A 27,306-nucleotide genomic window follows, 5' to 3' on the forward strand; every position below is an offset into this window, starting at 1 on the left:
AGACTTTTATATGAATTTTATTGATTTATGTTAATTAATGAATCTAGAAGTTGTTAATTTAAAGTCGAAGCATTGCTGCGGACTCAGAGCTTCATTATAGATTCGAGAGCTGTTAATCAGCTTGGTGGCCCTGAAGTGAGTCTAATCATCCCCCTCTAATCTATAAATAAATCTTGTGAAATTATTTTGATTGGGGTGGTTTTAACTTCAGGGGCTACACCCAGAATCTTGAAGGCTATGGGCGTTGCTGGACTGACTATCTACCATGTCAAAAGTCACTTGCAGGTGCTCTTTCTTTCTTAAATATTCCTAAAATATAAATATAAATTTATTATTTATTGATTGAATTCTCTTCTTTCAGAAGTACAGGATCTCAAAATTTATACCAGAATCAACTACTAGTAAGTTACAACTTTGGAAACTTCATTTAAATATTCAATTCAATTTTAAATGATATGATGTTTTACTTGCTTCATTCATCTGTAAATAATCATATTAGTTTAATTTCCTTTTTCGGGTAATTACCTCTCCCACTACTATAAATTATCATTGTTCACACCATTTCTTTATGATCAAATACTTGTATAGATTCTCTTTTATCTTACATACATCCTCGTTTATATATTTTTTTATAAATTAATTCTTTAAATTTTACTTAAATTATCACTTATTGCACTTTCTCACCTTAAAGATATCTTAATACTTGATATTTAAATTAAGTTTTTTGATTAAAAAAAAAAAAAAGGATTCAAAACTTCGTTAAAGGAAATGCTTCAGATTTTTAAAAGTGTATTTTGTGTCCCTTAATTTAGTATGAATAAATACACTCTGTTTTTGTATAAGCATATAATCAAATTTATTAAATTGTTTAATGTTAAATTAATATGTTTTTGCATTTAAACTCGCAGAGGGAAGTTTTCGAGGGAAGGAAATATTGTGATTTGTTTATGAAGCCTGTTGCCGGAAGTTGGGGAGATTACTTATATTAATTATGCCAATCTTCTTTTGTCGTTCGTTTTTTTTTTTCCCACTATTGGAGTCATCTTAGAACACACGTTAAGGCCTTTAACAAAGAAATTTTTTATTAATGGGTTACCACCGTTTACAAAATGCAATTTGATTCTGTAATAAGTCGTACCTTCCTGCACTTCTTCCCTTTGGCTGTGACATTTGTGATCTGACTAGAATATCACGTTTGGGCTACAAAAGAGGGAAAAGAAAAAGGCTTCACAGTAAGTCATACCAAAGAGTGAGCCTGAGTTCACTACATGACAGTTTATGGTTATATGCATATCATCTGTGATGACTGGTTGTGCTTTAGATGTGCCTCTTTCTGTTGAGTGATAAGTCCACACTAGACCATCGGAGAGGAAGAATTGCCTGTTCAACTTTATTGGTTTCTGGTGTAGTTGGCTGTGTGTTATGCATGTACTCTGATACATCTGTTTGCATTTTGCGAGTATATTGAATTGATTAGTGGAATTCTTATTTTATTTTCTATTAATTTTAGAGAATGGTATTGTTTAGTACTCATGTCAGTTCTACTTGACAGGAAACGTCTATTTAGCATGATCAATGATCTGCCCACTGTCTTTGAAGTTGTTACAGAAAGAAAGCCTATAAAAGATAAACCCAGTGTGGATAGTGGTAGCAAGTCTCGGGGCAGCACAAAGGTTTGAGGGATTGAACTTAGTTTAGAACTTAATTTTTATATCTCTGCAAGTTTTTCAGATTCAATCTAGTAATTTGCATTCTTTGTTTACCTTTTTCTGAGGCACACAACATAGTTGTGCTGTTCTGATGTTCTATAAGCAATTACTCATTGGAGATGATTGTTGATTTGAAAGGGAACCTAAGAGCTTGTGTGATTTATGATTAAATAATAATTTTCAAACCTAAGATCCAAAAATCTGTATTGTATTGCAGTAGTTTTATCTAAAAATGTCTTTAATATAACATTCAAAAAATTGCATCTCAGATTTTATAACTATGGAGAAAAAAGAAAGTTAGGAGCATCTTTCTAACTGAAAATTGTTAAAACATTAATTAAACGTTTGTTCTTAAAATTTCTTGTTTCCTTTGTTTTTAAAAATGAAGAATTGTATTTATAATTCTAAACCAGTTGGCCACGGAGTTCCATATATTGGCTTTCTGTAACAAAGTTAGAATTCTTACCCCCTTATTCTGGCTGTGGTAAATGTTTTCAACCATTTTATGCATCCTTATTTTTGTGTCCATTCGTTTGGTTCATCATCCATGCAGAGATCAAGTGATGGCCAAGTTAAAACCGTCCCTAAGCTTGCAGATGAGAGTTATGAGGATGAGGAAGATGAACACAGTGAAACCCTATGTGGGAGCTGTGGTGGAAATTACAATGCAGATGAGTTTTGGATTGGCTGTGACATCTGTGAGAGGTGGTTCCACGGAAAGTGTGTGAAGATAACACCTGCTAAGGCTGAGAATATAAAGCAGTACAAATGTCCAAGTTGCAGCATGAAGAGGGGCAGGCAGTAGTATCACTAAACTCAAGTTACAAGTGGAGGAAGGGGTTTGAACAGCGTTCTTTCAGTGGCTGACATAGTATAGAAAGGTCTCTTTCAAAAGTTAAAAAGTTATGTAATGAATTTGTTGTGATGTTTGTTTATAGCAGATGCTTTGTTAGGGCTTCCCTGCTGAATCCTTGCTTAAATGTTAACTTATATATAGTAGAAGTTGTTGTTTTATGACAATGCTTGAATAATATTTGCATGGTTGGTTTCTACTTTCTTCCATAAAGATTTTGTTGTAAGGGTGACTTTTGCGCTATGTGAAACTCTGGGAGAGCTTTAAGTCATTTGATGTTATCAACAGTTACCTAAATCAGGACCTCATTGCATGACAGAGCAGCGATATACAGAACATTTTTACTTGTCATGTTCAATCACTCTGCTCTTGACGGTCAATCATTATACTATAGTTTACTATATCAAAATAAAATGCCTCATAGTTAGAGGGTCATGGCCTGACTGAGTAGCTGGTTGGCCTAGGCTAGCAATGTCTGTACTCTCTAAAACACAGTTTTTATCGACAAATTAGAATTGATTAGGGGGACAGTTGACAATGGCTAGATGCTCATTTTGGACACATCAGGCCTGACATTTGATTTCCTGGAAAGCGAGAAGTAAAAACTAGGTGTTTGACTTTGACATGATTTGGAGTCTGGGAAAACTTGGTTAATTCCGACAATTAGCGACATAATTTGGCATCTAATCCTATAAAAACTTCTTAGTGCTCATCGCCCATGTTGTGTTTACAACTGTATTTGTCTTGGTTATTGGGTTGTCTTATAATCCTCTGAGCAAGCAAGCCATATTGCTCATGCAGTGCTTGAGCCTCTCTATCCCCTAATTCAATTCTGAAATGGGTTCCAGTCGCTCAGATGGCTCTGGTAAAGAACGCTTGCGCTGGACTCAAGAGCTTCATTATAGATTCGAGGAAGCTGTTAATCAGCTTGGTGGCCCTGATAGTGAGTCTAATCTAATCATCCCCACCTCTAATATAATAAAATTAAATGCTTGTGAAATTATTTTGATTGGGGTGGTTTTAACTTCAGGGGCTACACCCAAGGGGATCTTGAAGGCTATGGGCGTTGCTGGACTGACTATCTACCATGTCAAAAGTCACTTGCAGGTGCTCTTTCTTTCTTAAATATTCCTATAAATATAAAATTTATTATTTATTGATTGAATTCTCTTCTTTCAGAAGTACAGGATCTCAAAATTTATACCAGAATCAACTACTAGTAAGTTACAACTTTGGAAAACTTCATTTAAATATTCAATTCAATTTTAAATGATATGCTGTTTTACTTGCTTCATTCATCTGTAAATAATCATATTAGTTTAATTTCCTTTTTCGGGTAATTACCTCTCCCACTACTATAAATTATCATTGTTCACACCAATTTCTTTTATGATCAAATACTTGTATAGATTTCTCTTTTATCTTACATACATCCTCTTTTATATATATTTTTTTAAATAAATTAATTTCTTTAAAATTTTACTTAAATTATCCCTTATTGCACTTTATCTCACTTAAAGATATCTTAGTACTTGTATATTCTAAATTAAGTTATTTGATAAAAAAAAAATAAAGAAAAGGATTCAAAACTTCGTTAAAGGAAAATGCTTCAGATTTTTAAAAGTGTATTTTGTGTCCCTTAATTTAGTATGAATAAATAACAATCTGTTTTTGTATAAGCATATTAAAATCAAATTTATTTAAATTGTTTAATGTTAAATATAATATGTATTTTGCATTTAAAACTCGCAGGAGGGAAGTTTGAGAGGAGGAATATTTCAGAGATACTGCCTAATTTTGGTACAACATCGTAAGTCTCACCTGGACTTTGAACGTATCACTCTTCAACTTGTTTAACTCCAAATGAACATTAATATTGGTGTGAACAATGCAGTGCAGCTCAGCTTAATGAAGCCTTACTAATGCAAATGGAAGTACAAAGGCGACTGAATGATCAACTTGAGGTATTTTTTAATTTCAGCTGCCATGCAAACGTGAATTGGAAAATAATATATTTATGCTGATTTGGGTTTTACAATGAAGGTTCAAAGGAGTTTGAAGCTTAAAATCGAAGCTCAAGTAAGGTTCCTTGATAGAATTGCAGATGAACATAGAAACCGACCTGCAAAGCCTAATTATTCTCCCACATCGATATCATTGCCATCCCTCTGTGAGGACTACTCTGATTCAAATGCAAAGGATTTCGATTCTGATTCTGAAGCTGACATAAATGAAATAGAATCTGCAGACGCAATTCGAGCTATGAAAAGGGCTAGGGTTGATGTTAATGATGATCATTTTTTCCCACAAATGTTCACACTAAACAAAGACATGAAACCAGAAACTTCATATCCTCCCTGGAATATTGCAGCTTGCTCCCCACCTTTAGTGCCCAGCTTTTTATAGAATAATACCTTTTCTTTTCTAAATAATAAGTTTCAGAATGGATAGAGATATATTCAGTTGCTCCATTATCATATGTAGTTTTGTGTGGACATGTATGCTTTTAAGATAATGGAAGCTAAATATCAAATCATCTCTAGGGATGATTATGTATCATATATAAATAAGATGAAAGTAGTATGTATTACTCTGCTTATTGTTAATAAATACTATAAGATTTGATGTTTGTGTGACAAATTGTAATTTCATTTTTAAGAAAAGATGTAAGAGGCTGTGTCATTGTGAAGAAATTTCCAATTGGACAGGTCAGACAAATGGGCAATCCATTAAACTGGGCTCTAGTTGTTAGATAAGTAAATGGGCCAGAACTGAAACGTCAATAAGAAAATCTGTAAAATAATTTAACTGTAGCTTCTGATTTTGTCTTTTTATTATTCATTATTACAATAAAATCTCACACTCTATATAAAAATAAACTCTACATAGTTATAAAAAATTATAGTCCAAATTTAGAATAATTATAAATAAGAATAAACTTCATATTGTAATAAGTTATAATTTTTCTAATTCTCATTTTGAAGAAAGTTGTCTCTACATAGTAATAATTATATATATACTACAAAAAATATAGTTTATGCTACATTAAAGGTTTAAGATAAAATAAAATATTTATCTAAAATTTTTTGGGACAATGATTTATGTTTTAGAGTTGTTACCACATATTTTAACTTGCGAGTACGTAATAATTCGCTAGCATGAACACCTTTTTGTTGAAGCCAAAATATTTTTAACAGGATTATTTCCTTTCTCTTCTTGTCTAATTACAACAATAGTTAATTCTTCAGTTAAAATATACACGATTTGTTGCTCATTTGGATGATCGAGGAAGAAATTAATATCCATTCGATTAGTGTAGTAAAGTTATCGAATCTAATCACCGAATTCTGCAATGACTCTTTTATTCTCCTCATCCACTTTATTTATAACTTGCAATTCATTGACATCGGGTTTGAGGGTCTTAATTTTGTAATGCTTAAAACCATTGACAATTGTCTGTGGCTTCACATTAATTAACTATGCATCAACTATATTTACAATTCCATCAATAACACTTATCTTTACTGGTTCCAAGACACGATCTTCTATCCATTTAAAAGTAGGCAATTGAAGAGTTGAATTGAAATTCTAATACTACTAAAATATGAATTGAAATCCTAATACTGTATTACTAAAACATGACTTATAACATAAGAAATCAAAACAATAGTTTTTGTAACTACACCTCTATTAAGTTATAACATCCGCATAATAATAAAATTAGTTGATCTCACTATTATGACTATAAAGAGGTTTTACTGTATTATTATTATCATACTACTATGATCTCATCTCAGCAACTGGAATGACATCAGCCGTTGATTATTTAGAGTACCCGTGTGAAAAATGAATAAATTAAAATTTAGGGTTGCCTACAATATAGCAATTAGCAATAGCTATTGTGTTCAACAAATCAATAAGTTGAATTGTTGATTATTCAAAAACTTTATGATAAAAGCATGTGTTAGTAGAGATTATTGTCGGCAAAACTCTTGAAGAATATGTTATTTTTATTTAGACTTTAGTATGAATTTTATTGATTTATGTTAATTAATGAATCTAGAAGTTGTTAATTTAAAGTGCTGGAGATGAGTTTGTAATTATATGAAACAGTCAACATATTGATTATTGAGGAATGAAATAAACATAAATAACATGTGGTGGTATATAGTTTCAAAGGAAAGGGATAGTTGGATAAAACATTTAAATGGTTGGATAAGTGAAAGAAAAAGTACTGCTACTGGGCCTGGGGTTGCACGTTTTGAGTGTTTTTTGACTAATTCAACTCTAACATTGTTACTTGCCAACCACAATACCATTCTTCATTAAACTTTAAATAAACGTGTTTCAATTTGTTTTATTTTTATTCCGGTTAATTTTAATTGGAGGATTATCTTATAAAAGTCTATGAATATGATTAATTAGTTTCTATAAAAGAAAATTTAGTTCAGATTGCGTTATCCAACTCAAACCAAACTTTGTACGTTTTGAAAACAAATTCATAGACGAATAACGTAACCACTAACCACAGATTTGACATGCATGCATTAAACTTGAAAAAACCATTGTACTGTATTATAATATATAATATTATCTTCCACGTGACACCAGGAGCGCTACTATATCAGGTAAAAGTAGAACATTGAATGACCACCATTTTTGACTGTCTTATACATATTATAATGAATCACATGATTCATGGCCTTAGCCTTAGCCTTACTAAAACATCAATAAAAAATTTATTCATCCACTGCTCATTTAAGTGTGAAAGAAAACAAGCTCCATTCCACACAACATTATCAATCAATTCCATCTTTATTTCATTTCCTCGATTGTGACTACATGTAAATCATAAGCAAAAGGGAAATCATGATACGGATACTTCATCTTTACTACTAACTTTTCTGAGACATAAATATAAATTGATGATGTTTATGATCATCTGCTTGATTTTAAGGAATCAACTTGTGCCTTCCCACATGGACCTTTCCTCCGTATGTAAAGTCTATATTCATCATATGTCATGGCTTCGTAAAGGGCTGGTCGGTTCTTTGTCACCAGCTCCTTCATTGGTTGAATCAATTTATCACTCTTTGGATTATAGAAGAATGCCAATGACACACGTTCTTGTCCTGAATTCACAATCACTCGGTGCTCCACACTCTTGTATATTGCATTGCTAAGCACCTATATACACATATATTAACAACACTTAGCATTATAATACTGTTACTGAAATTATATATATACATATCTATCATTGTGTTGAACTTAATCAATACCTGAATTTGATCTCCAATGTTCACAATGAAAGCATTTGGAGCAGGCTTTACTGTGATCCAATTATCGCCTTTTCGGACTTGAAGTCCAGCAACATTTTCATCAGGCAAGAGAAGGGTCATGCCACCAGGGTCTGAGTGTGGAGAGAGACCAAGAGTAAGGTCTGGTTGTGGACATTTTGGGTAAAAATTAACCCTTAAGCATGCACCAATTTCCTCTCCACCAAATGCATTTTGAAGTTGATCTTCTCCCAGTCCAAGATTTACAGATAGAACCTTCATTAGTATTCCACATAATTTCACCACTTCATTTCCATATTCAGCTACCAATTCCCTGCATTAATTAATTAATTATATTGTATAAACAGTAGAAGCTAGCTTGCTAGCTGTGTACAGTTAATATGCACAATAAACATGCGATAAATAAAAATCCATTTCGTGTAGTTCATGTTTTGGACTGAGACAAAAAGGAAGTGTTTTGAAAACTTTTTACAATTAGGTAGTGCGTCTCAAGTCTTAACCAAGCAATATGAGATGGTGCCTTAATTACATACTTTCGATTCCTTTGTTTAAATAAAGTTAATTAACTATAGTTAGGGAAAGATTCAATTAATGTGACAAAAGATAATTTGTCCCATATGTCTAAAATTTTAATTTTTAAAGTTTGACTTATGTATCGTGAGTGATTACCCTCTCTTGTCTCTTCTAGCACTCTAGAAAATGATAAATTATTTAAGAAAATTTGAAAAACAGTTTCAAATAAAGTATATATACTTAAATATCTCAACCTTTTCTTTTGCGTCTTTGACAATATGGAAATTGTGTTTTTCAGGTCGAGAAGAGTGTGCCACGGTTCTTGTGTTAATGGTATGTTAATTTGATCGATCATAATTATGTTTTACCACAGAAAGATGAGCCGACCACTTTTGAATATAGAGAAAACAATCTTCATATATATTTTTCTTGTATAATTATAGTATTATTGTGAAGTGTGTTAAAAATAATTCTGTAAAATTTTAAACGAAGATTGAAGGAGAAAGAAGGGAGACTGATGACAAGCAGTTTTATATCATGCAGTGAAAGTAAGACAGGATACAAACCTGCAGGAAGTTGGCAGAGCAGGCCACTTGCTGGGGTTTCTGAGGGTCAGAGGCATATAATTAAGAAAGAAATAATCACTCCAATCAAGTTTAGCCCCTTTCTCAACTCCCAAACGACTCCCGTACCCTTCATAAGTATCAGGCGAGTTGGCGTACTCTTGCTTCGTCTCAAGCGGGAGTTTGAAGAATTCACGCCACACCTCTCGCATGTTTTTCATAAGTTCATGGCTAACTCCATGGTTAACAATCTGAAGGAAACCCCACTCACGACATGCTCTTGAGATGCGACTTAGAGTGTCGTCACGGAGGGTTTGGTCGTTACTGAAAATGTTTTGGAGATCAATAACAGGAATGTTGACATGAGGATGAAACTCTGTGTTCACTGAAGGCCTGTGAACGGTCGGCTTGATGTATCTCTCTGGAATTGAAGTTAGGCCACTTTCAGATAAAGATTGGACTCTAACAACAGGTTCAGGCCAACTCTGAAGACAGTTCATTTTGTGGGTGATAATGGTATGAAAAAATAACGTGAAAAATAAAAGTTTTGAGAGAGTGAGAGATAGAGAGAAGGGAGAGGATGTTGTGTGGGTATGTTGAAGTGGGATTGAGACGTTTATATAAGGATAATTTGGGCGCCGTGCAGAAATTGATTTGCTTATATTTATCACACATTTAATTAATAAAAAGAAAACTTGATTTGGATGATTTTTTGTCTCCCTACCTCAAAGGGTTAAGTAGGCAGAGGCTCACCGAGCACTCCATACCCCAACCTGGATGCCTACTTGCCTACTTGGCTACTTGAGTGACACAAGTGAGTGGCATTTTACTGGGTAAAGCTTTAGTTGACTACACTTGGCCAGTCCAAAAGGGGGTGGATTTTGTCCACGTGCCTTTTGAGGGACAACTTATATAAAATAAAATAATTAAAAATTGGATTGGCTTTAAATTTAATATCTCCCTGATTACCATGAAAGAGAGTTTCTGTCTTATCTCTCTCGCAACATACAGTGTATCTCTCTGAACTTACTTTTTCCCGTATTTATTTTGTTTCCATGAGAGAAGAGATTTGCTTTCAGCCTTAAAGGAAGTGTATTGTGATAATACCCATAATGGAATGAGAGATATGAATTCTCACATGTTACAGCGAAGCGGTAGGTATGTAATTATTGATCAAATATAAATGTTATGATTCTGACTTATCATTATGAGACACTAATTACCTAAAATCACCCCATCAATCAAATTTTTTTTAAATATAGTATAATTACCTTATTTTGATTATCATTCACTCATAATCACTTCATCAATCAATTTTATAATATAAAACATTTTTATAGTCATAACGATGAAACTAATTAATTTTATTACTATAAAGAGGTTATAATTTAATAGAGGTATAATTACAAAAATTTCTTATTTTATAATTCATGTTTTAGTAGTACAGTATTAAGATTTGAATTCAAGTTTTAATAGTATTATGATTTCAATTCAGCGCTTCAATTATCTACTTTTTAAACAAATAAAAGATCGTATCTTAAAACCAATAAAGATAAATGTCCTTGATGGAATTGTAAATACAGTTATTATATGGTTAAACTAATGTGAAGCCACAAGCAATTGCTAATTGTTTTAAGCATTACAAAGTTATGAACCCTAATGTCGATGAATTGCAAGTTATAAATAAAGTAGATGGGAAGAATCAAAGAGTCATTGTAGAATTGAGTTATCAGATTTGATAATTTCACTATACTAATCGAATGCGTGTATACTTTAACAGAAGAATAAATCATTACTACAATTACACAAGAAAAGAAAAGAAATAATCATTAGTACGGAAATATAAAAAATTTCGTGTCAAGAAGCTCCAAACACGCTTGAGAAGCTATAAATATTTTGGCTTCAATAAGAACATGTCCATACTAGCGAGTAATGTATTCGCAAGTTAAACGATGTAGTAACAACTCTAAAACATAAATCATTTTCTCAAACAATTTAAAAAAAAAAATGCAATTGCTCAGTCTTAAATGAATTCACATTCTACATGCGGGCACAATGAATAATAACATGGGGACTTAATTAAGATGGTGCGTGCAGTTAACATGAGCTAAATGATGGTGGTTAACAAGTCAATGTGTAAGCTATAATTTCGCCAATAATTGAATGAGAATTCTAGAGACTAGACAAATTTCCTTAAAAAGAAAGAACAGTAGATATGCCGACATGTATAGCAATGAACATGTACCATTATTAAGAGGATCAAATTAAATGCAACTCTCTCTAACTTGCCCTATAACTGGCCGACATAACCCTTTATTGGATTGGAGGAACCATCTGTTCTTTCTTTTTCTTTTTTCATAAAAAAGATATTCATTTTTGGGTATTTTTTCTATTTGTATTTAAACTTTCTATTCAATCCGAAACCTTTGGTAAATGAGAATTGATGCATGAATAATACCCAAAAATGGGAAATAATTCTAACCTAATGAATCTAAGTAAATATCATGGAATTTTTATATTAATTATTGTGAAATTATTATTAATATAATGTTAGTTGATTGGAGAAGAAATAACTGGAAAAGGAAAAAGATTCCGTGGGAAGTGGTGAGGGCAGATTCTGGTTATTGTGTTTAAAGACACGTGAATAGATGGGAAGTGGAAGTGGAGTTGGAGTCGTCTTTCCAGGCCGACATCAGATTACGGTTCTTTCAGATTTTAGATTTTTCATCACGTGCCTATTTTTCACCATCTTTATTTAAAACACGTGATCATATCTCCATCGCTTGCTTTTATTTTGTTTCTCATTCAAGTATGTTATTTTCCAACTAATATGATATAATTTTACACGTAAATCGTATCAATTTCACATCAACTTAAACTCTTGAATTCGTCTTCTGAATTGCATTCAAGTTATGAAGATGCTCGTAACAAAAATTCATGTGTACTCAATTTGATGTAATTCAAATCTATATCTTAGCCTTATCACTTCCTATATAATACAATAGTCGTCAACTTAGATTAAGAAATATTTGTCACAAATTAAGCTTTATCAATCACATATATATTTTCAATCGCACAAATGATGTGGGGTGCCAAATATGATCGCTACATTTGCTTCAACTGTAATGCTTGCTTAATTATAATGAATTAATTAATTACTTTTATATAAATAAAAACATTAACCACCTATTTCATGTTATTAACAAACCATTTATAAATTCGGGTGTAACATAATATTGTTCTATTGGACTTTGTAAAGCTATTTTGGTATGCTAATTGATATACTATTTATTTATCTTTTTTTCAATATATACATATACACACACTAGTGTTTTAAAACCCGGTAGCCAGTTTAACTGGGACCCAAGGCCTTCGTCAGTCTAGGTCACCCATTTCCATTGTTTAAACAAACCCTGGAGAGGAAGGCGGTGATCAACAAGCAACAAGTGGCGGGGCTATCGAGGGTTTTGGAGAGAAAGTTCTGGTGAGTTGAAAGGTGACAACGAGGGTTATTTCTAGTGAGTGAAACGATTGGAAAAGACAAAAGTCTTGCAGCCACAACAGCAGGTTGTTATCAGTGATTGGCGTGGTGAAAGAGAAAGAACCGAGGAGGGGGGGTGGTTGTTGTTTAGTTAGGAGACTGAGGAAAGTGTTTTCATGGTGATAGAGAGTGTTGTCGACGCCGACAATGGTTGCAAAATGGTTTGATTTCGACTAGATTTTGGGCATATTGTCAGGAAATGGCTCAAAGGATGAGTGGGATTTGCATTTGGCATGTCGTCGCTACCAACCGGTCGACCACCGATTTGCACTTGGGGTGTATTTGTTGGATTTTAAACTTATAAAAACTGATGTGTAATTTTTAGGGGTGTGTTTGCTAGATTTTAAACCTCCTGAGACCCAGCCACTTTGCCGGCTTTGACCCTAGGTTGGGTTTTAAAACATTGATATACACAAAAATTCTCTAGTCAGGACCATTCTGATATAATTATATCAAAATCATGCTTGAGTGTTGTTGGATTCACTCAAGGATATTTTACATATAAACATTCAACTGTAATTAAGCATAATCCTATATAGTTGTATCAAGACGGTACTAACTAAAGAATTACTGTGTATATATAAAATTCAATGCAAGTTATATCAATCATAATTGGCCACTCTTAAACCATTAAGGTTAAGAAAGAGAATAAAAAACCTTGTAAGTTAGTAAATCCCTCAATTAAATGGTTTTTGATATGCATTTAACGTTATAAGTAATTGAATAACTATTATTATTTCATTTAAAAAAAGGGTAAACCCACGAGGCGTGAAATGTAAAGAAGATATAAGTTCAACCATTAAAAGGGAATTCGAATAAACTGTAACAATAGAATGAGTGATAACAGAAGTTACTGAAAGGTTAGTTGGTTGATTATGTAATTTTTATATTTTGATAAACTGGAATTAAATTAAGATGCAGGCTCAGGCTGCGCATGAAACATCTTGTAAGCTGGAAAAGGATACCACGTGGTAGAATGGAGTCGGTAACTAGAAGGCCCTCGTGCTTCACGCTCTGTCCCCAGTTCAATTCTCCATTCAAAACCAAAACCACAAATCCTTTTAGTAATAAATCCACACATTTTTCAGATATTTAATGCTTTTGTTTCAAATTTTTACATTTTTTGACTCGATTCTTTTTGCATTTTATTGATCACTTATTTATTTCTGATACATACATGATTTCCACATCAACTTATGATTTTTTTATTTGATCTTAGAGCACATTTATTTTTACAACAGTGCTAAGAAACAGTACTGAATATTTAATGATAGTGGGATTTGGTATTTGGCATTATTTCTGAGTCTCCTCTCAGCTAGTGGATTATTACTGTGACCTACTTTAATTAGCTTCGGATTAGTGAAATAATACTCTTCATTTCTATGGCATCATTTTTAGAGGCAATTACACGTACAGTACAATAAGATCTTTGAAATTTATAATGTCTATGTACAAGTAGTAGAAATATTGCTTCTTTTTTTGCTGTTTGTTATTCTCTGTATGTTTTATTCACTTTGAGGAAATTACATGAAGGCAGGTGCAGGTGGTGAGTAGAAGTAGTAGAAATAAAGCTAAATTTCTTGAATGTTTTTGTGCCCACTCCTGCTTTCCATGCAAAACTTGTAAAATACTAAAAGGCACAGCATTTTCAAATTCACCGTAGTTTTGGCTTAGCCTGGTGTAGTAATCAAATTCAATGATTAAAATGTTGAATGGCATTAGTGTGAACTGTGAAACCAAAGTTGTACTTTGTGGGGACATTTAGGAGTGTAAAAAAGTAGCAGAGTTGTCGATCATTATCACATCACTGCGATATTGATGTTCAATCCATGTGAAAGCACATGACAAGAATGATTGAGGTAAAATCAGCAGAAATAGCGTAGGCCAGACATAAATTTACGCTTTCCTTTGAAGATGAAGCAGCATACATGTGATTGTGAAGGCTCAATATCCAAAGAAAATATCTAATGTTTCTGTAGCTAGGGGACCATGCAGCACAGTCACAGCTGAGAGCATCAAACAAAGATGTAATTGGATCACTTTGCACCAAATATTTCGTAGATAAATCATGTGTTGTGTTTGCGTACTAACGTTTAGTTATATTCTTCGACATGACACTCTCAAAAAGGCATTGCCTCGTGTGATTTGTGACAACAATTATTCTAACAAGTGAAAACTTTTCTCAGTGCAAAAGTCTATGTAGACAGAATGTTAACAAGTTCTACAAGTAACCTCTACATCACTAGTGCACTTTGCACTTCTAATTTAATTATACGTCTTGCACTACTCCAATTACTGGTCCTATCTTTTGACCAATTGAAAGCTATGGCCCAAGAGAAGATAGCACAGCAAAATTGGTATGAAATTCATGTAATTAATTACCGAGTAATGCTACAGTTACCGACGGGTGTGCACTGAATGACGTGGCACAATCCTGACCGTTTATTTATTATCAGTTAATATTAATCAACAATCAGGATTTTGCCACGTCATTCGGTGCACAAATTCGGTGTAAACTTTTTGATAACTCTACCATTTTCCTTAATTACCTACATTCTTTTCATAGATTGATAGTCGCACTACTATTAATCTTAATTACCTACATTCTTTTCATAGATTGATAGTCGCACTACTATTAATCTAGTAGACGCATACGCATGCAAATTAATACTTTTCAATCAATTAAAGCTTGAAAAATGTGGCTGAATTTTGAAGTTTCTGCCTTGCTACCAAACCCACAGGAAACAAGATGGATTACAGTGTAGAGTTGTTGTGATTTAGAAATGTAAAGGGTGGTATATATTGATGATAATGATGGAGATTAGGTGGATATGGGCGGACAGCATGCTGCCAACCAAAATGACACATTATCTTTGGCGTAAATTTATACATGAAAATTAATAGGTTACTGCTGCACGTTGGGATTTTGTTATTGTGGTATGCAGTATTTGTCGACAAATGATTTATTTGGTCCCAATTGCTGAGTCTCCATGACAGTGATTGACATTAACCTTGGCAGCGCCTAACAAGACATTGGAGCCTGAGAAATTCTCAATAATCTATGGCCATGGCCGGTTCGCTAGCCTCTTTGTGCTTTAATAATACATATATGTAATTCAATCTTCTTGATCATGTGTTTGTTTGGCTTATTTGAAAGGGAACGGCTGGGAGAACCTTCCATCTCAACCCTCCTGCAAATACACTACTAATTTTGTTGGTTGGACCATACAGCCAGCTCTAGCTGTTATCAAAAACAAATTGTCCAATGATATTTGCTTTTTTTGCTTATTTGAATGTGAATCAAACATAATAACAATTGTTACATCGGAAGTGTGTGAAACACAAGAGGAATGAATCAATGATTACGCTTGATCTGAATTCTTCCATGTGAAAAATGAAAATGCTTTTATTTTTCATTTAATAAATTAAATTGGGTGAAGTTCAGTTCAGTTCAGGGGAACATGTGGTATGACCAAATCAATAGAGCAAGAGTATGATCATTGTTTAGCTCCTGGTGATCATCACCATCAATATCCTACTTTTAATAATTAAAGATGAAACTATATAAGAATATTATTGTTAAGAACACCATGGGTCATTGGTCAATCTATCCTATCATCTCATCTGAACTGCAAACCCCAATCATCTTTATAAGGTAACCCTACAAGGGCCTTCTAATAAGCTTCAAGGCCCATACAAGCTCCAACATTTAACCCACCACATGCTTTAAGGACACCTCTTCCCTTAAAAGAAATGGGTTCCTTTATAAATAATGGCGAAATCGCCCACCTAATGTCATTCAATTGTCTTCGTTTATATTCTTATTACAAATTTTTAATCTTAATATGTAAGGGATAGAATGTTTAGGTTTGATCGAGTTTAAGGATGACAACAAGTCTGTACTCTATAGGTTTGAGATTCCACAAGGATTCTACTTCACTGGGGTGAGGATGAAGATATTGATATGGGAAATGAAATTGGTTTAGAAAGCAAATTGAAATGGGAAAGGGATAGCTACTTAAGTAATGGAGATCAAAATGGAAAGTGGGGTTGGGGTGTGAAGACGGGGAAGCCCTAACTGCCCCGCCCCATCCCACTGCCATCCCTGGATACAACTTGTAGCTCTAGTTGAAAATCGGCCTCAAAACCTTGGTGGGCCTATGTCTATAAAACCCCCATTCCTCACAAAACAAACCCAATCGCTTTAAAGACTCAGCCAACGCCAACTGCAATGAGAAAAAGGTTAAATTATACATAGTAACACTACACTTACTAATATTTCTCACTAACTTTCTCTTACTAACGTCACATGTCAGTTTACAATTCATCAGTTCACATGAGTCCTGTCTCTCCAATAATAGATCCCACCTAATCAAGCCAATCACAAACTTACAAACTCTCACATGGGATTAACGAGAGGACTTAGTGAGATTAGTATTATTGAATTGCAAATAGTCATTTAGCAACTGCTTACTACACTTTGATTTGTTTGAACTTGGGAAATTTGAAGGAAAAAGCAGGCGCAGACACTAGGGTGGCCATATATCTTGGACAACAATATACTACAGAACTACAAAGCTCAGTTCGCCACTCCCATACTTTGAACAAGAAACAATTATCAGAGGTTGACGTGGTAAAGAAGGGCACAATCACAAGTGGTGTATCACGGCTGCAAGGTTTTTACACAGATTAAATACTTGCAGAGAAGATAAACAAGTTATTCTCGGCCCTCCATCATTCTTGTAAACCACCAAGCAAAAGGATCCCATATAATCAGGGACCCCACAAATAATCACAAAAGGAAGTAGTAGGTCCACAATGTATGGGAAGCGTCGGTACTTGAGTCGATTAAATGAACTGAACAAAGCCTACGAATACATACATCCTACTCACTGCCCAAATTTAGAGAACCATCTTTCATCAACTTAATGCTCAGACTGTTGAATCTTCCTCTTGAGTAGTGACGAGAAGCCTTTCTCCAGTCAGTTCCTGTTTTCATCATGGCCACGAATTCATCATAGCTAATTCGCCCATCCTGCATTTGAAAAATATAACCATATCAGACAGAGATCTACAAATCAAAACCATATACAAATGCAAGAAAAAAATTGGATGTTCACCTTGTCCGTGTCTACTTCTTGGAAGATGTCATTTGCAACATTAGTACAATCATCAGCTCCATCTTCCATCAAGGCATCACAGAGCTCATCTGGCTCAATGAAGCCATTACCATCCTTGTCAAAGTAGGAAAAGGCCTTGTGAAGATGCTCATCATTGGCTATTCTCTGTAGATGGACAGAAATAGCAACAAATTCACCATAGTCGAGTGTTCCTTTCCCATTAGTATCTACCTGTTAGCAAACACATCCCACTCAATATAAAAGCATGGGGAGCCTTTAAAGATTGATATTGCAGGGAAAAGTACTAGGAAGCAACACACAAACAACAGCAACAGTAACTCTATAGTTCGAAGACAAAACTGAGGGCAATGATTGAGCTTATCTCTCCATTATACCCACTAAATGCACAGAATAATAATTCGAGTAACTTGGTAATTCTTCATTTAACATAGCAGATGTCCCTCTATCCAAGAGCATAGTGATTTCCCAAATTGCAACGACACATATTCTCCATCAACCACCACATGGCCCTTTGGAAATTAAATTTTTGTCCCCTAAACGGAACAATAATACTACTATACTTAAGAAAGTTGAGATCCCAACTTTGTATCTCAACTAATATGACTATAATATAGTAGTAACAATTAATTGTTGAAACGTAATATCATTTATCACATCATCCTATAATGAATGTGGTGTTGCCACCTCAACAATCAAATCAGTTGGGATCAAAGTTTTGCATATAAGTGTAATACTACTATAAATGGAATATCTAAATAGTATTTTCAAGTCTATTCACGTTATAAAATTGTCACTGGAATAGACATATGCATCAACAATTTATCAATGATGTTTTCCTAAAAGAAGACAACAGCAATAAAAATGCTTTCAGGACCACAGACCAGATCATAGTCTAATTGTATAATGTAACAGATCTGGTAAACGGTTTTGCATAAGTCAAAGACAACACATGCGTCGGATCCATAGAAGCACCGAACAAGTACGATTTAACAACATGATGAAGGCTAGTCGTCTTAGTCAACTTATCCTGGCCCTTGTGGTCAAATGTTGCCCTATTTTATCAATTAAAAGTATCAAATGTCTCACTAGATACGTACATGAGAAAATATGTTGGTCCTCTTCAATACGACATATAATGTTTAAATAAAACAAACTAGATTTAGAGTATATTTTGTTGATGTCAGTGTGGTGCCTGTAGATGGAATGGAATATGTAAAGCAAAAGCACACTCACAGCTTCAATGAGCATCTGAACTTCAGATTCTGCAAGCTGGGAGCCAAAGTTTCTAAGGCCAGATTTCAACTCCTCAATTGAAACAATTCCATCATTATCACTGTCCATCTTCTTGAACATCTCTCTGATGTCTTCAACTTCCTCAATGGACAAGAAATCGGCAATAACCTAATTGACAGAACAATTTTAAATAATTATATTGAAAAGAAAAGAAAAGAAAAAAAGGCCAAAGGATAAAAACTTAGAAGTCAACCAACCCTGAGAGCTTTTCTTTTAAATCTGTTCATCATTGAAAACTGCTTGAGCCTTGACTTGACAACATCTCCAAGAGGAATATTTGGAGCTTTTTTAGCATTTTGGAGCCAAGGATGCTCTGTAAAAGGAGAGGATAGACACATTAGGCAACACAAAATCAACACTTACAATGCATGTTTAAATTTAACAGGCAGCAAAATCAACACTTACAATGCATGTTTAAATTTAACAGGCAGCAAAATCCTAGGTATTTATTAACTTAAACCCATTCTTTAAGTTTTACAGTGACCAGGATACAATTACCTATCCCTAGTATAACGCATCATTTACTGCTTCTAAAGGAAACCATCTCACTACATTGAGATCGAAAAAAGTATTGGAACATTAAACCATATTACAAATACTGATGTAAGCTTCTGAAGCTCATTTGCTATGTGATACTATAATGTTCAATGCTGATATAAGGTAGGTGTGATGCGATATTATTACAAATTTGAGCACAGAATTTTTCTGACAGGTCAGACATGAACCTCGGATAACTCCCAACACTGTGCCATTCTCTTATAACCAAATTCAGAGCCCAAGGGCACAAGGTAGAATGTAAATTACCAGAAGCTAATGCAACCTACACCAAACTCCACCCAAGAAACACAAGAAGAAATGGCATGCATTGATGTACACAAAATAGCTAACAACCAAATACAGTGCAAAAGATATGCAAACTACCAAGCACTTGCTTCGCAGTTAGTCGAAGCTTTGGGTCAGGCTCCAGCATTTGCCTGACTAGACTCTTGGCACTTTCTGAAATGTTTGGCCATGGATCCCTTTTAAAGTCTATTAGCCCCCGAAGAATAGCCTGTGCGACCCCTTGTTCAGATTCTGCATGAAAGTGTACTTTAGGTCAATGGAAAACAACATATTAAAGAATAGTAATAAAAATTACTGCCCAACCCTCCATAAAGAGGCACAAAAAAAGATAAGAGAATAAAGAACATACTCACCAGCCCAAAATGGAGGAACCCCACACAGCAAAATATAAAGGATAACTCCTGCACTCCATATATCAATTTCCTGTCCATAATTTCGCTTGAGCACCTCAGGAGCCATGTAATATGGACTCCCAACAATTTCAGAAAACCTCTCACCTGGAAATTGCAATAGCAATCATCAGCACTCTCACAGAAAAAAATACACATACCCAAGAAGAACGAAATCAAGGGTGTAAAAATTGTAGGCACACGAACATCACACTAGATAAAATAAGCCTTTGCGTCACAATTTCATCCTCCCCAAACAGGCCACTTTCTCCTCTTCCTTCACACAGCCCACCAAATATGAAGTACTTTCAACCTAGAGATCATCAAAAGAACAAGAAAGAGAAACTCCAAACCAAAGATCCAAACTTATGGCTCCACAAATGATGTGGTAAACTCTGGTACAGAATGTGACTGAAAAAGATCAATGTAACCACAATCTAATCAGATCTACCATGCTACTATTTGCATGTAACAGTATATTGGCAAAATGAATTATGACTTCGTCCACAAACCTCAAATTCCTATGGGTGGATATACCATTATACAAAGGGAGAACCATCCAGTTTCACTCAAATTGCTCTGCCAAGCTGGTTTAACTGCTTATCATAGCATAAGACAGCCAATCCAAGGAACCGAGTTTATTGCAGCTGATTAAAACTCACTTGAGGGTTTAACCAAATCTAATTATGCATGAAAACTTAATCCCTAACTCTTTGTTACAAAGATCTTCAAGCATCCTTCCTAGAACACACCAAACAGCCATTGGTGAACACGTGAAACCGCTATGATCAACAAGATGATGTCATAAACATCAAACAATATGTTTCCATTATATCTTTCATTTCTCTGTTCTTCACTAGTGTCACAGCGTCCTGTTCAATTTTATTAGTAACTTGCAACAATAATCATACATTTCAATTTTCATCCTACATCACTCTCTCGCTTAATTTAACTAGCTGCAAAGCTAACAGAATTTCAAGTCCCCAGACTACAACATTTACCATCTTTTCAAACAAACAATTAAAGTAACATCCTAGAGTTCAAGTGTGTCCAGAGAACTTAAACACAAGCCAATTCCATCGCAGATAATAATAAAAGCATTGAATTCAAAACCAAGAACATGTCATGTAGTAATTACATAATTAAAAAACCAAAAATTTATCCAATTGTAAAAAGCTCACCAGGCTTGAAGAATATGGAGAGTCCGAAATCAATAGCCTTCAAGGGCGAATTCTCCTTCTTATTCGCGAACAAAAAATTCTCAGGCTTCAAGTCTCTATGAATCACACCATGCTTGTGACATAACTGCACAACCTCCACAATCGTTCTCGTAACCGCCGCGGCCGCTCTTTCCGTATAATGGCCTCTCGCAACAATCCGATCAAAAAGCTCTCCACCCTCACACAACTCCATTACTAGGTGCACCGCATTGTCGTCCTCACACGCCTCCTTCAAGCTCACAATACTCGAATTCTTCGGCAAATGTTTCATTATCGCCACTTCACGTCTCACATCTTCGATATCAACGGCCGTTCGCAATTTCCGCTTGGATATCGATTTACAGGCCAGCAATTCACGCGTTTCACGCTCGATACAGAGGTACGTCACGCCGAACTCCCCACGGCCGAGCTCACGGTCCACTAAGTACCTCTCTTCGATGTTCTCTTTTGGGACTCCGTGTAACACAGTGATCGGTTGCTTCTTGTTAGCGTGTGAGTCTTTGCGGCTGTGATCGTGACCGGAAAAGTTAGATTTAACGTCTTCTCTGGCAACGGCCGCCGGAGATCTGCAGCAATTTCCCATTGAATAGCTGCTTTATGTACGGATCTAGTAAGTACAAACCCTAACTAAATATAGCTAGTTAGGGTTTCACATTATAGTGAGAAATGAGTAGAAGACGATTTAAAGTGACTGAGAGAGAGACAGAGAGAGAGAGAGAGAGAGAGAGAGAGAGAGTGATATGCTTTTGAAGAGAGTGAGTGAGTGAGTCTTTTGATATCATGTAAGTTTTTTTTTTTTCTTTTTTTTTTTTTAAATAAATGATAATTAATTTAATTACTTTAGTTTGGAATATTTTATCGTCTTGTTTAGGTCTGAGAATTTTGTCGGCTAATCGAGAGGGTTGAACGGTCGGAACGGGACGGGAACAAACAAGCAAGCGGAGAAGATGGGGGGTCTGACGGTTTATTGGTTGGATTTTTTTTATTTTTCTAATATTTATATGGCCTTCTTCTGGGTATTTTAACGAACACCTAGAGAAGAGACAGAATGATAAACATTTTCATTAAAATAATTGTTTTAATTTTCAGGTCCTTGAGCTTTTGTTGCTACCTTTGTTTTATCATGACTTTTTCCTCTTTTAGAGAACAAATGAGATTAACACTTTAAAAATACTATTACCTATCATCCTTATTTAGTGTTTCCGGTTGGAAGAAATGCTTATTTTTGTTTCTAAGGTGTAGCCAAAAGATAGAATGGAAGGTTTGTAGTCCATTAGATTGATTAGTAATTGTGTGATGGATATATTAAAGAGAATATTGGCAGATTGTCGCACAAAAACAGAAATGGTAATAATAAAAAAAGAATATGGAGAGAATTAAGAAGGAAAAGAAGATGCCATTTGTTGTGTCTTTAATTTGCAAAGATTTGAATTTAGGGGAGAGTTGTTGTGCATTAGCCTAGTGTGGGTCTCATATGACACTCAAACAAACAACCGGCTTTCTCCTTTCTTTGCATTTTGAGTGTCATTCTATTCATTTTGACTTCACATGCAAGACTCCTATTGTCAAACGAGAATATTATAAAAAAAAATTTATGAGTTGGCATTTGATGCTCTTACTTGTTGTCTTGTGCAGACAGCGTGCCTCATCAGCCAAAATATTTGACCCTCTTGCTCCATCGCCATAGAACTAATATTATAAACTAACTCTAATACAAGGGAAGTAATTATATACTTTGAGCGTTGGCTTCACGTACAGAAAAGATATGGCTTTGGTGGTAGTAACAAGATGATGAGATTTAAAAAAGTATTGGTTAAAATCGAAGGAACATTTATGAAGAACACTATTTTTTGTTTTTCACCTCCAAGTAATAAATACAATACAACAGAGAAGATGATCGACAACAGACAACCCCACTTAATATTGGCAACTTCTTAGCGTTGTGGATGGCCCATTTCTCATAAATAATACAACTTTTAGTAGCAGATCCATATGATGCCCAACACTTATTTCTTTGAATTTACGTATAAGTTAAACCCATCTTTCTTTCTCATCAATTGTGGTTTCTATAACTCCATCAATTAATGCTGCTACACCACGTACCATTGTCATAACATCTTTCTCAATTAAGCTTCCATGTACCGTTAATATAATCTACTGCCAACAAATTAAATAATAAATTGAAGACAAATATCATGATTGTGGAAGATTGAGGTGCTTAACTTATTGGTCCATTTAACTTTAACGTGAATGGGTTTTAGTTAGAGTTGAAGGAAGACGATGGACATGGACCCAATGCATAAATTCTTGTAGAGGCTGAGGACAAAGACAAGCTGAAAGGTAAGAGAAAAGGACTAGTACTGCGCACTTAAGTGTTTCCTTGTTAATTTCTACTATTCTGTGCTATGTTTACACTTAATTAACATATAAATTTTGATTATATTCCTATCATCCTATGTAGAAGAAAAACGCTTTAATATAATAAAAGAATATTCTTACAATGGCCATCTCGTCATCCTTCCTATTTCAACATTACTATGCAGACTCGTGAATTACGGTGCAGTGATGCAATGGCCATCGCGTCATCCTTCCTAATTCAACATATGCAAACATGGCGAGTCATTGCTGACGATTCGATTAATTAAAACAATCCAAGGCATCATCCGATATTTTCTAAGCAATTACCAATTTCTCGTCAACTACTTTTGTTTAATGCACAATGCCGGCAAGACACAAGGTCAAAAAAAAAAAAAAAAAGCACCAACCTTTTCCTTACATGTATATATATGAAAAAAAAATCTGAACATTTAAGTAAAAGCTTATTCCAAAAAAACATAATACAGTAAAATATCTATACAGTGATATTGGTTTAGAAGTTAATTGAGGTATGTGCATATATATATATATATATAACATGAACGTAATCACAAGATAGTTGTGGGTTTAATTGAACCCACTCAATTTTTAAAAAAATTCAAAAAAGTCTTAATGTTTGATGGGTTTTATAATTTTGACCCATTTAACTTCATAGTTCATATTAACCGTACAAAAATGAATTATTAATTAATTTTTTTTTAACTTTTCCCTCTTATTCATTTCCTCTCTTTTTCTCTCATATTATCTTTTTCTTTTGATTAAATACTCAAGAAAGGCTACTCCCTTGGATACAAGGTAAGATGATGCTAACTTTTTATTTTTATTTTTTACTTAAAATTATTTTCTTTTAGCTTTTTTAATTGATGAAAGATCATGAGCTATGGGTTTTTGTTGAGTTTAATAAATCAGTTTGAAATTGGAAGATAAAATTCCTAGATTTGAATGTGGGTTTTGATTTAATCTTGTTTATGATGAGGTATGAGTTAATTAGTTATTATTTTAAGGATGCGTTTGGTTCAGAGAGTGTTATAATACTAAGGAATGTTGTATTACTGGAAAGATAGATTACTAGGGAATCTTTAAATAAATGGGTTTGGTCGATTGAAATAAATTAGTAGGTGTGTTATAATAATATGTTTGGTTGAGAGGATAAATGAGTGGGTATGTTATGTAAATTACTAAATAACCCTCCTTTTTAAATAATAATATAATATTATTTTTATTATTATTTTTTAAATTATTTCTTTTAACCCCCATATATTTGAAATTTTCTTAAAACACCCCAACCATATACAACTTTAATTTGCAGCAAAATCACCCCCACTCACCCCAAGCCACTGCTGGCAGCCGCCATAATGGCGCACGACCAGCCAAATTTGGCTAGTGTGCATCGATAAGGCCTAATCCGGCTAGATTTGGCCGTGAATATGGTCGTTTCACGGCCAAAGATATGGTCGTGAAACGGCCACAGATCTGGCCTTTTCACGGCTAGATCTGGTCGTTTCCGACCATGCATCACAAATCTATGGCCAAAAATGTCCTTATCAGCACACGAACGGCAAGATCTTGCCGATCTTGTGCCGATATGACGACTTTTGTCAACGGCCAGTGGTGGTGGCTAGCGGCTGGTGATTGTCTTGGGTGGTTGGGTGTCTTTTGTTAACTTTTAAACTTTTTTGTGGCGGGGTGTTTTAGCTAAATTCTCAAATGTAGAGGGTTTGGGTAATTTTTATTTGGTAGACATATGAGGGCAAATGTGTCAAAAATGATAAAAGATTAAGGGCAAAATAGGGTCAAAATTAAGATTACCTCGGTAATCTTATATTAACACCCCTTGGGAAGGTAATCTGATTACCCCCAATACTACCAACAGTAAACACTATTTACAATAAAATATTACATAATCTTTTATTACTTGACAACCAAATGAGAGAATCTTGAAAATTAAACAAAGATTAGAGGATTAATCTTATATCACCCCGAACCAAACGCTACCTAGGTTGTGTTTGATAAATTTCGGTTAGTTATTGAGTTAATTTTGAATAATTTAAAGAATTGATGAAACCCTAAGTTGTAGAGATTTGAATATTTGGTTTAATTTTGATATATTGGTTAATTGCTTGATATTTAGAGTTAGATTGATGAGTTTTCATGGGTTTATGAATTGAATTTTATTAGGTTAGTAGAAATTATTTAAAAAATCTAAGTTATAAGATTTGGGGTTTCAGTTTATTAACTTAGATGTTTTGATCCCACTAAATAAAAATCTTGGCTATGTCCCTATATATTTATATACAAATTGGAATTGGAAGATTAAATTCCATATAGTCATAAAGAATTTTGGTCCCAAATTGGACCATTTATAAATAAGAATAGAGTTAACGACATGTTCCCACCCAAAAAATGGCCCATTGACAAATTCATACCCAACCACTTTTCAAATACCCTTTCAGTACCCAGATATTATGTTTTGGGTGGGAAACACAGTAATTTACGAAAATATCTCTGGCCTCTCCCATTGTCGACTAGGAGCTGGGTGCGACAATTAATCGAACAGTTAGTAAGCGACTTTGAGGCAACGAGGTTGGAGTAATCTGGGAGAGAACGATGGCTGAAAAAAACATAACACCAACACAACCAATCAAAACCCATTGATCCAGCACCAAAAATCCAACGATTTGCCGAGGAAACCGCTGCAAATCGTGATTGTCTCATGGTGGAAAGAGCTGGACAAGGACAGCAAATGGCGAGCACGGAGGGTTAGGGAGGGGTGGGTTTTAAAGAGCAAAGGGTTGGGATTCAAACGATGGTGGCCTGGAGCATTTTGGGTGACTGAATCAATCGACTGGAAAGATGGGGAATCGCGTAAAAACTTAGGCAGCGATTTTCGACGATTGCCATGTGCACCGGGCTTGGGTGAACAGATTAAGGGTGGAGAGTTGCTCAAGGAAGAGGATGGAGGAGGTGGTGAGTTTCAGGGTGGATTTTCGACACCATAAATGACTGAAAACCTAGCTTGAAGAGTTGGCCATGTGAATGGAGGTGGTGGTGTGGGAAATGGTGAGTGATAACGGCAAATGGAGGCTTGGGCTTTGTAGAGGAGGTGATAGGGATTCTGTGGATGGTCTCAAAAGTGATTTTGGATGCTGGGATCTGCTAGAAAACGACGAAAACTGTTAGCTCCAAAGTTGCTAACGTGCGACATCTCTTGCTAATGTGCACCTTCCCTTTTCTTTTCTCTTCTCAGGCAGCGAAATGTTTGTTGACCATTCTGTCCTCACTAATAACAAACTTTTGACCATTTTACCCTTCTCCATAGCAAAAATTACTAATAAAATTGTGATTTGGGTACTAAAAAAGAGTATTTAAAAAGTAGGTGGGTAATTTGTTAATGGCCATCTTTTTGGTGGGAACATGTCGTTAACTCATAAAAATAAACTACATGACTTGTTGTTCATTTGGATGATTGAGGAAGATATTAATATCGATTCGGTTAGGTCATACTTTATCACTATACTACTGACATTAAACATAACTAAGTTAGAACAATAATTTTTATAACTAC

The 27,306-nt window shown here is 34.5% G+C and overlaps 4 protein-coding genes across 4 annotated transcripts; 2 read left to right on the top strand and 2 right to left on the bottom strand.

Annotated features, from left to right (window-relative positions):
* The first annotated feature begins 1,517 nt into the window (after positions 1 to 1,517).
* LOC116115134 (PHD finger protein ALFIN-LIKE 1-like) lies at positions 1,518 to 2,761 on the top strand. The gene is made up of 2 exons (XM_031401284.1): positions 1,518 to 1,673; positions 2,263 to 2,761. Exons 1-2 carry the CDS (start codon positions 1,533 to 1,535, stop codon positions 2,512 to 2,514), a joined length of 393 nt encoding a protein of 130 aa, XP_031257144.1. The 5' UTR covers positions 1,518 to 1,532; the 3' UTR covers positions 2,515 to 2,761.
* A 350-nt stretch (positions 2,762 to 3,111) lies between these two features.
* On the top strand, positions 3,112 to 5,202 carry LOC116115132 (myb family transcription factor PHL7-like). The gene is made up of 6 exons (XM_031401282.1): positions 3,112 to 3,505; positions 3,593 to 3,669; positions 3,742 to 3,781; positions 4,315 to 4,372; positions 4,457 to 4,526; positions 4,606 to 5,202. Exons 1-6 carry the CDS (start codon positions 3,400 to 3,402, stop codon positions 4,966 to 4,968), a joined length of 714 nt encoding a protein of 237 aa, XP_031257142.1. The 5' UTR covers positions 3,112 to 3,399; the 3' UTR covers positions 4,969 to 5,202.
* A 2,091-nt stretch (positions 5,203 to 7,293) lies between these two features.
* LOC116115129 (probable 2-oxoglutarate-dependent dioxygenase At5g05600) lies at positions 7,294 to 9,542 on the bottom strand. Its single transcript, XM_031401279.1, has 3 exons — positions 8,942 to 9,542; positions 7,845 to 8,175; positions 7,294 to 7,749 (listed from the first exon to the last, which is right to left on the bottom strand). Exons 1-3 carry the CDS (start codon positions 9,436 to 9,438, stop codon positions 7,501 to 7,503), a joined length of 1,077 nt encoding a protein of 358 aa, XP_031257139.1. The 5' UTR covers positions 9,439 to 9,542; the 3' UTR covers positions 7,294 to 7,500.
* A 7,206-nt stretch (positions 9,543 to 16,748) lies between these two features.
* LOC116115136 (calcium-dependent protein kinase 13) lies at positions 16,749 to 21,948 on the bottom strand. Its single transcript, XM_031401289.1, has 7 exons — positions 21,327 to 21,948; positions 20,110 to 20,253; positions 19,835 to 19,987; positions 19,111 to 19,226; positions 18,854 to 19,021; positions 17,600 to 17,830; positions 16,749 to 17,514 (listed from the first exon to the last, which is right to left on the bottom strand). Exons 1-7 carry the CDS (start codon positions 21,946 to 21,948, stop codon positions 17,365 to 17,367), a joined length of 1,584 nt encoding a protein of 527 aa, XP_031257149.1. The 3' UTR covers positions 16,749 to 17,364.
* Positions 21,949 to 27,306: the final 5,358 nt, after the last annotated feature.

This window comes from Pistacia vera, unplaced genomic scaffold (genome assembly GCF_008641045.1).
Source record: "Pistacia vera cultivar Batoury unplaced genomic scaffold, PisVer_v2 Contig732, whole genome shotgun sequence".
NCBI lineage: Eukaryota > Viridiplantae > Streptophyta > Magnoliopsida > Sapindales > Anacardiaceae > Pistacia > Pistacia vera.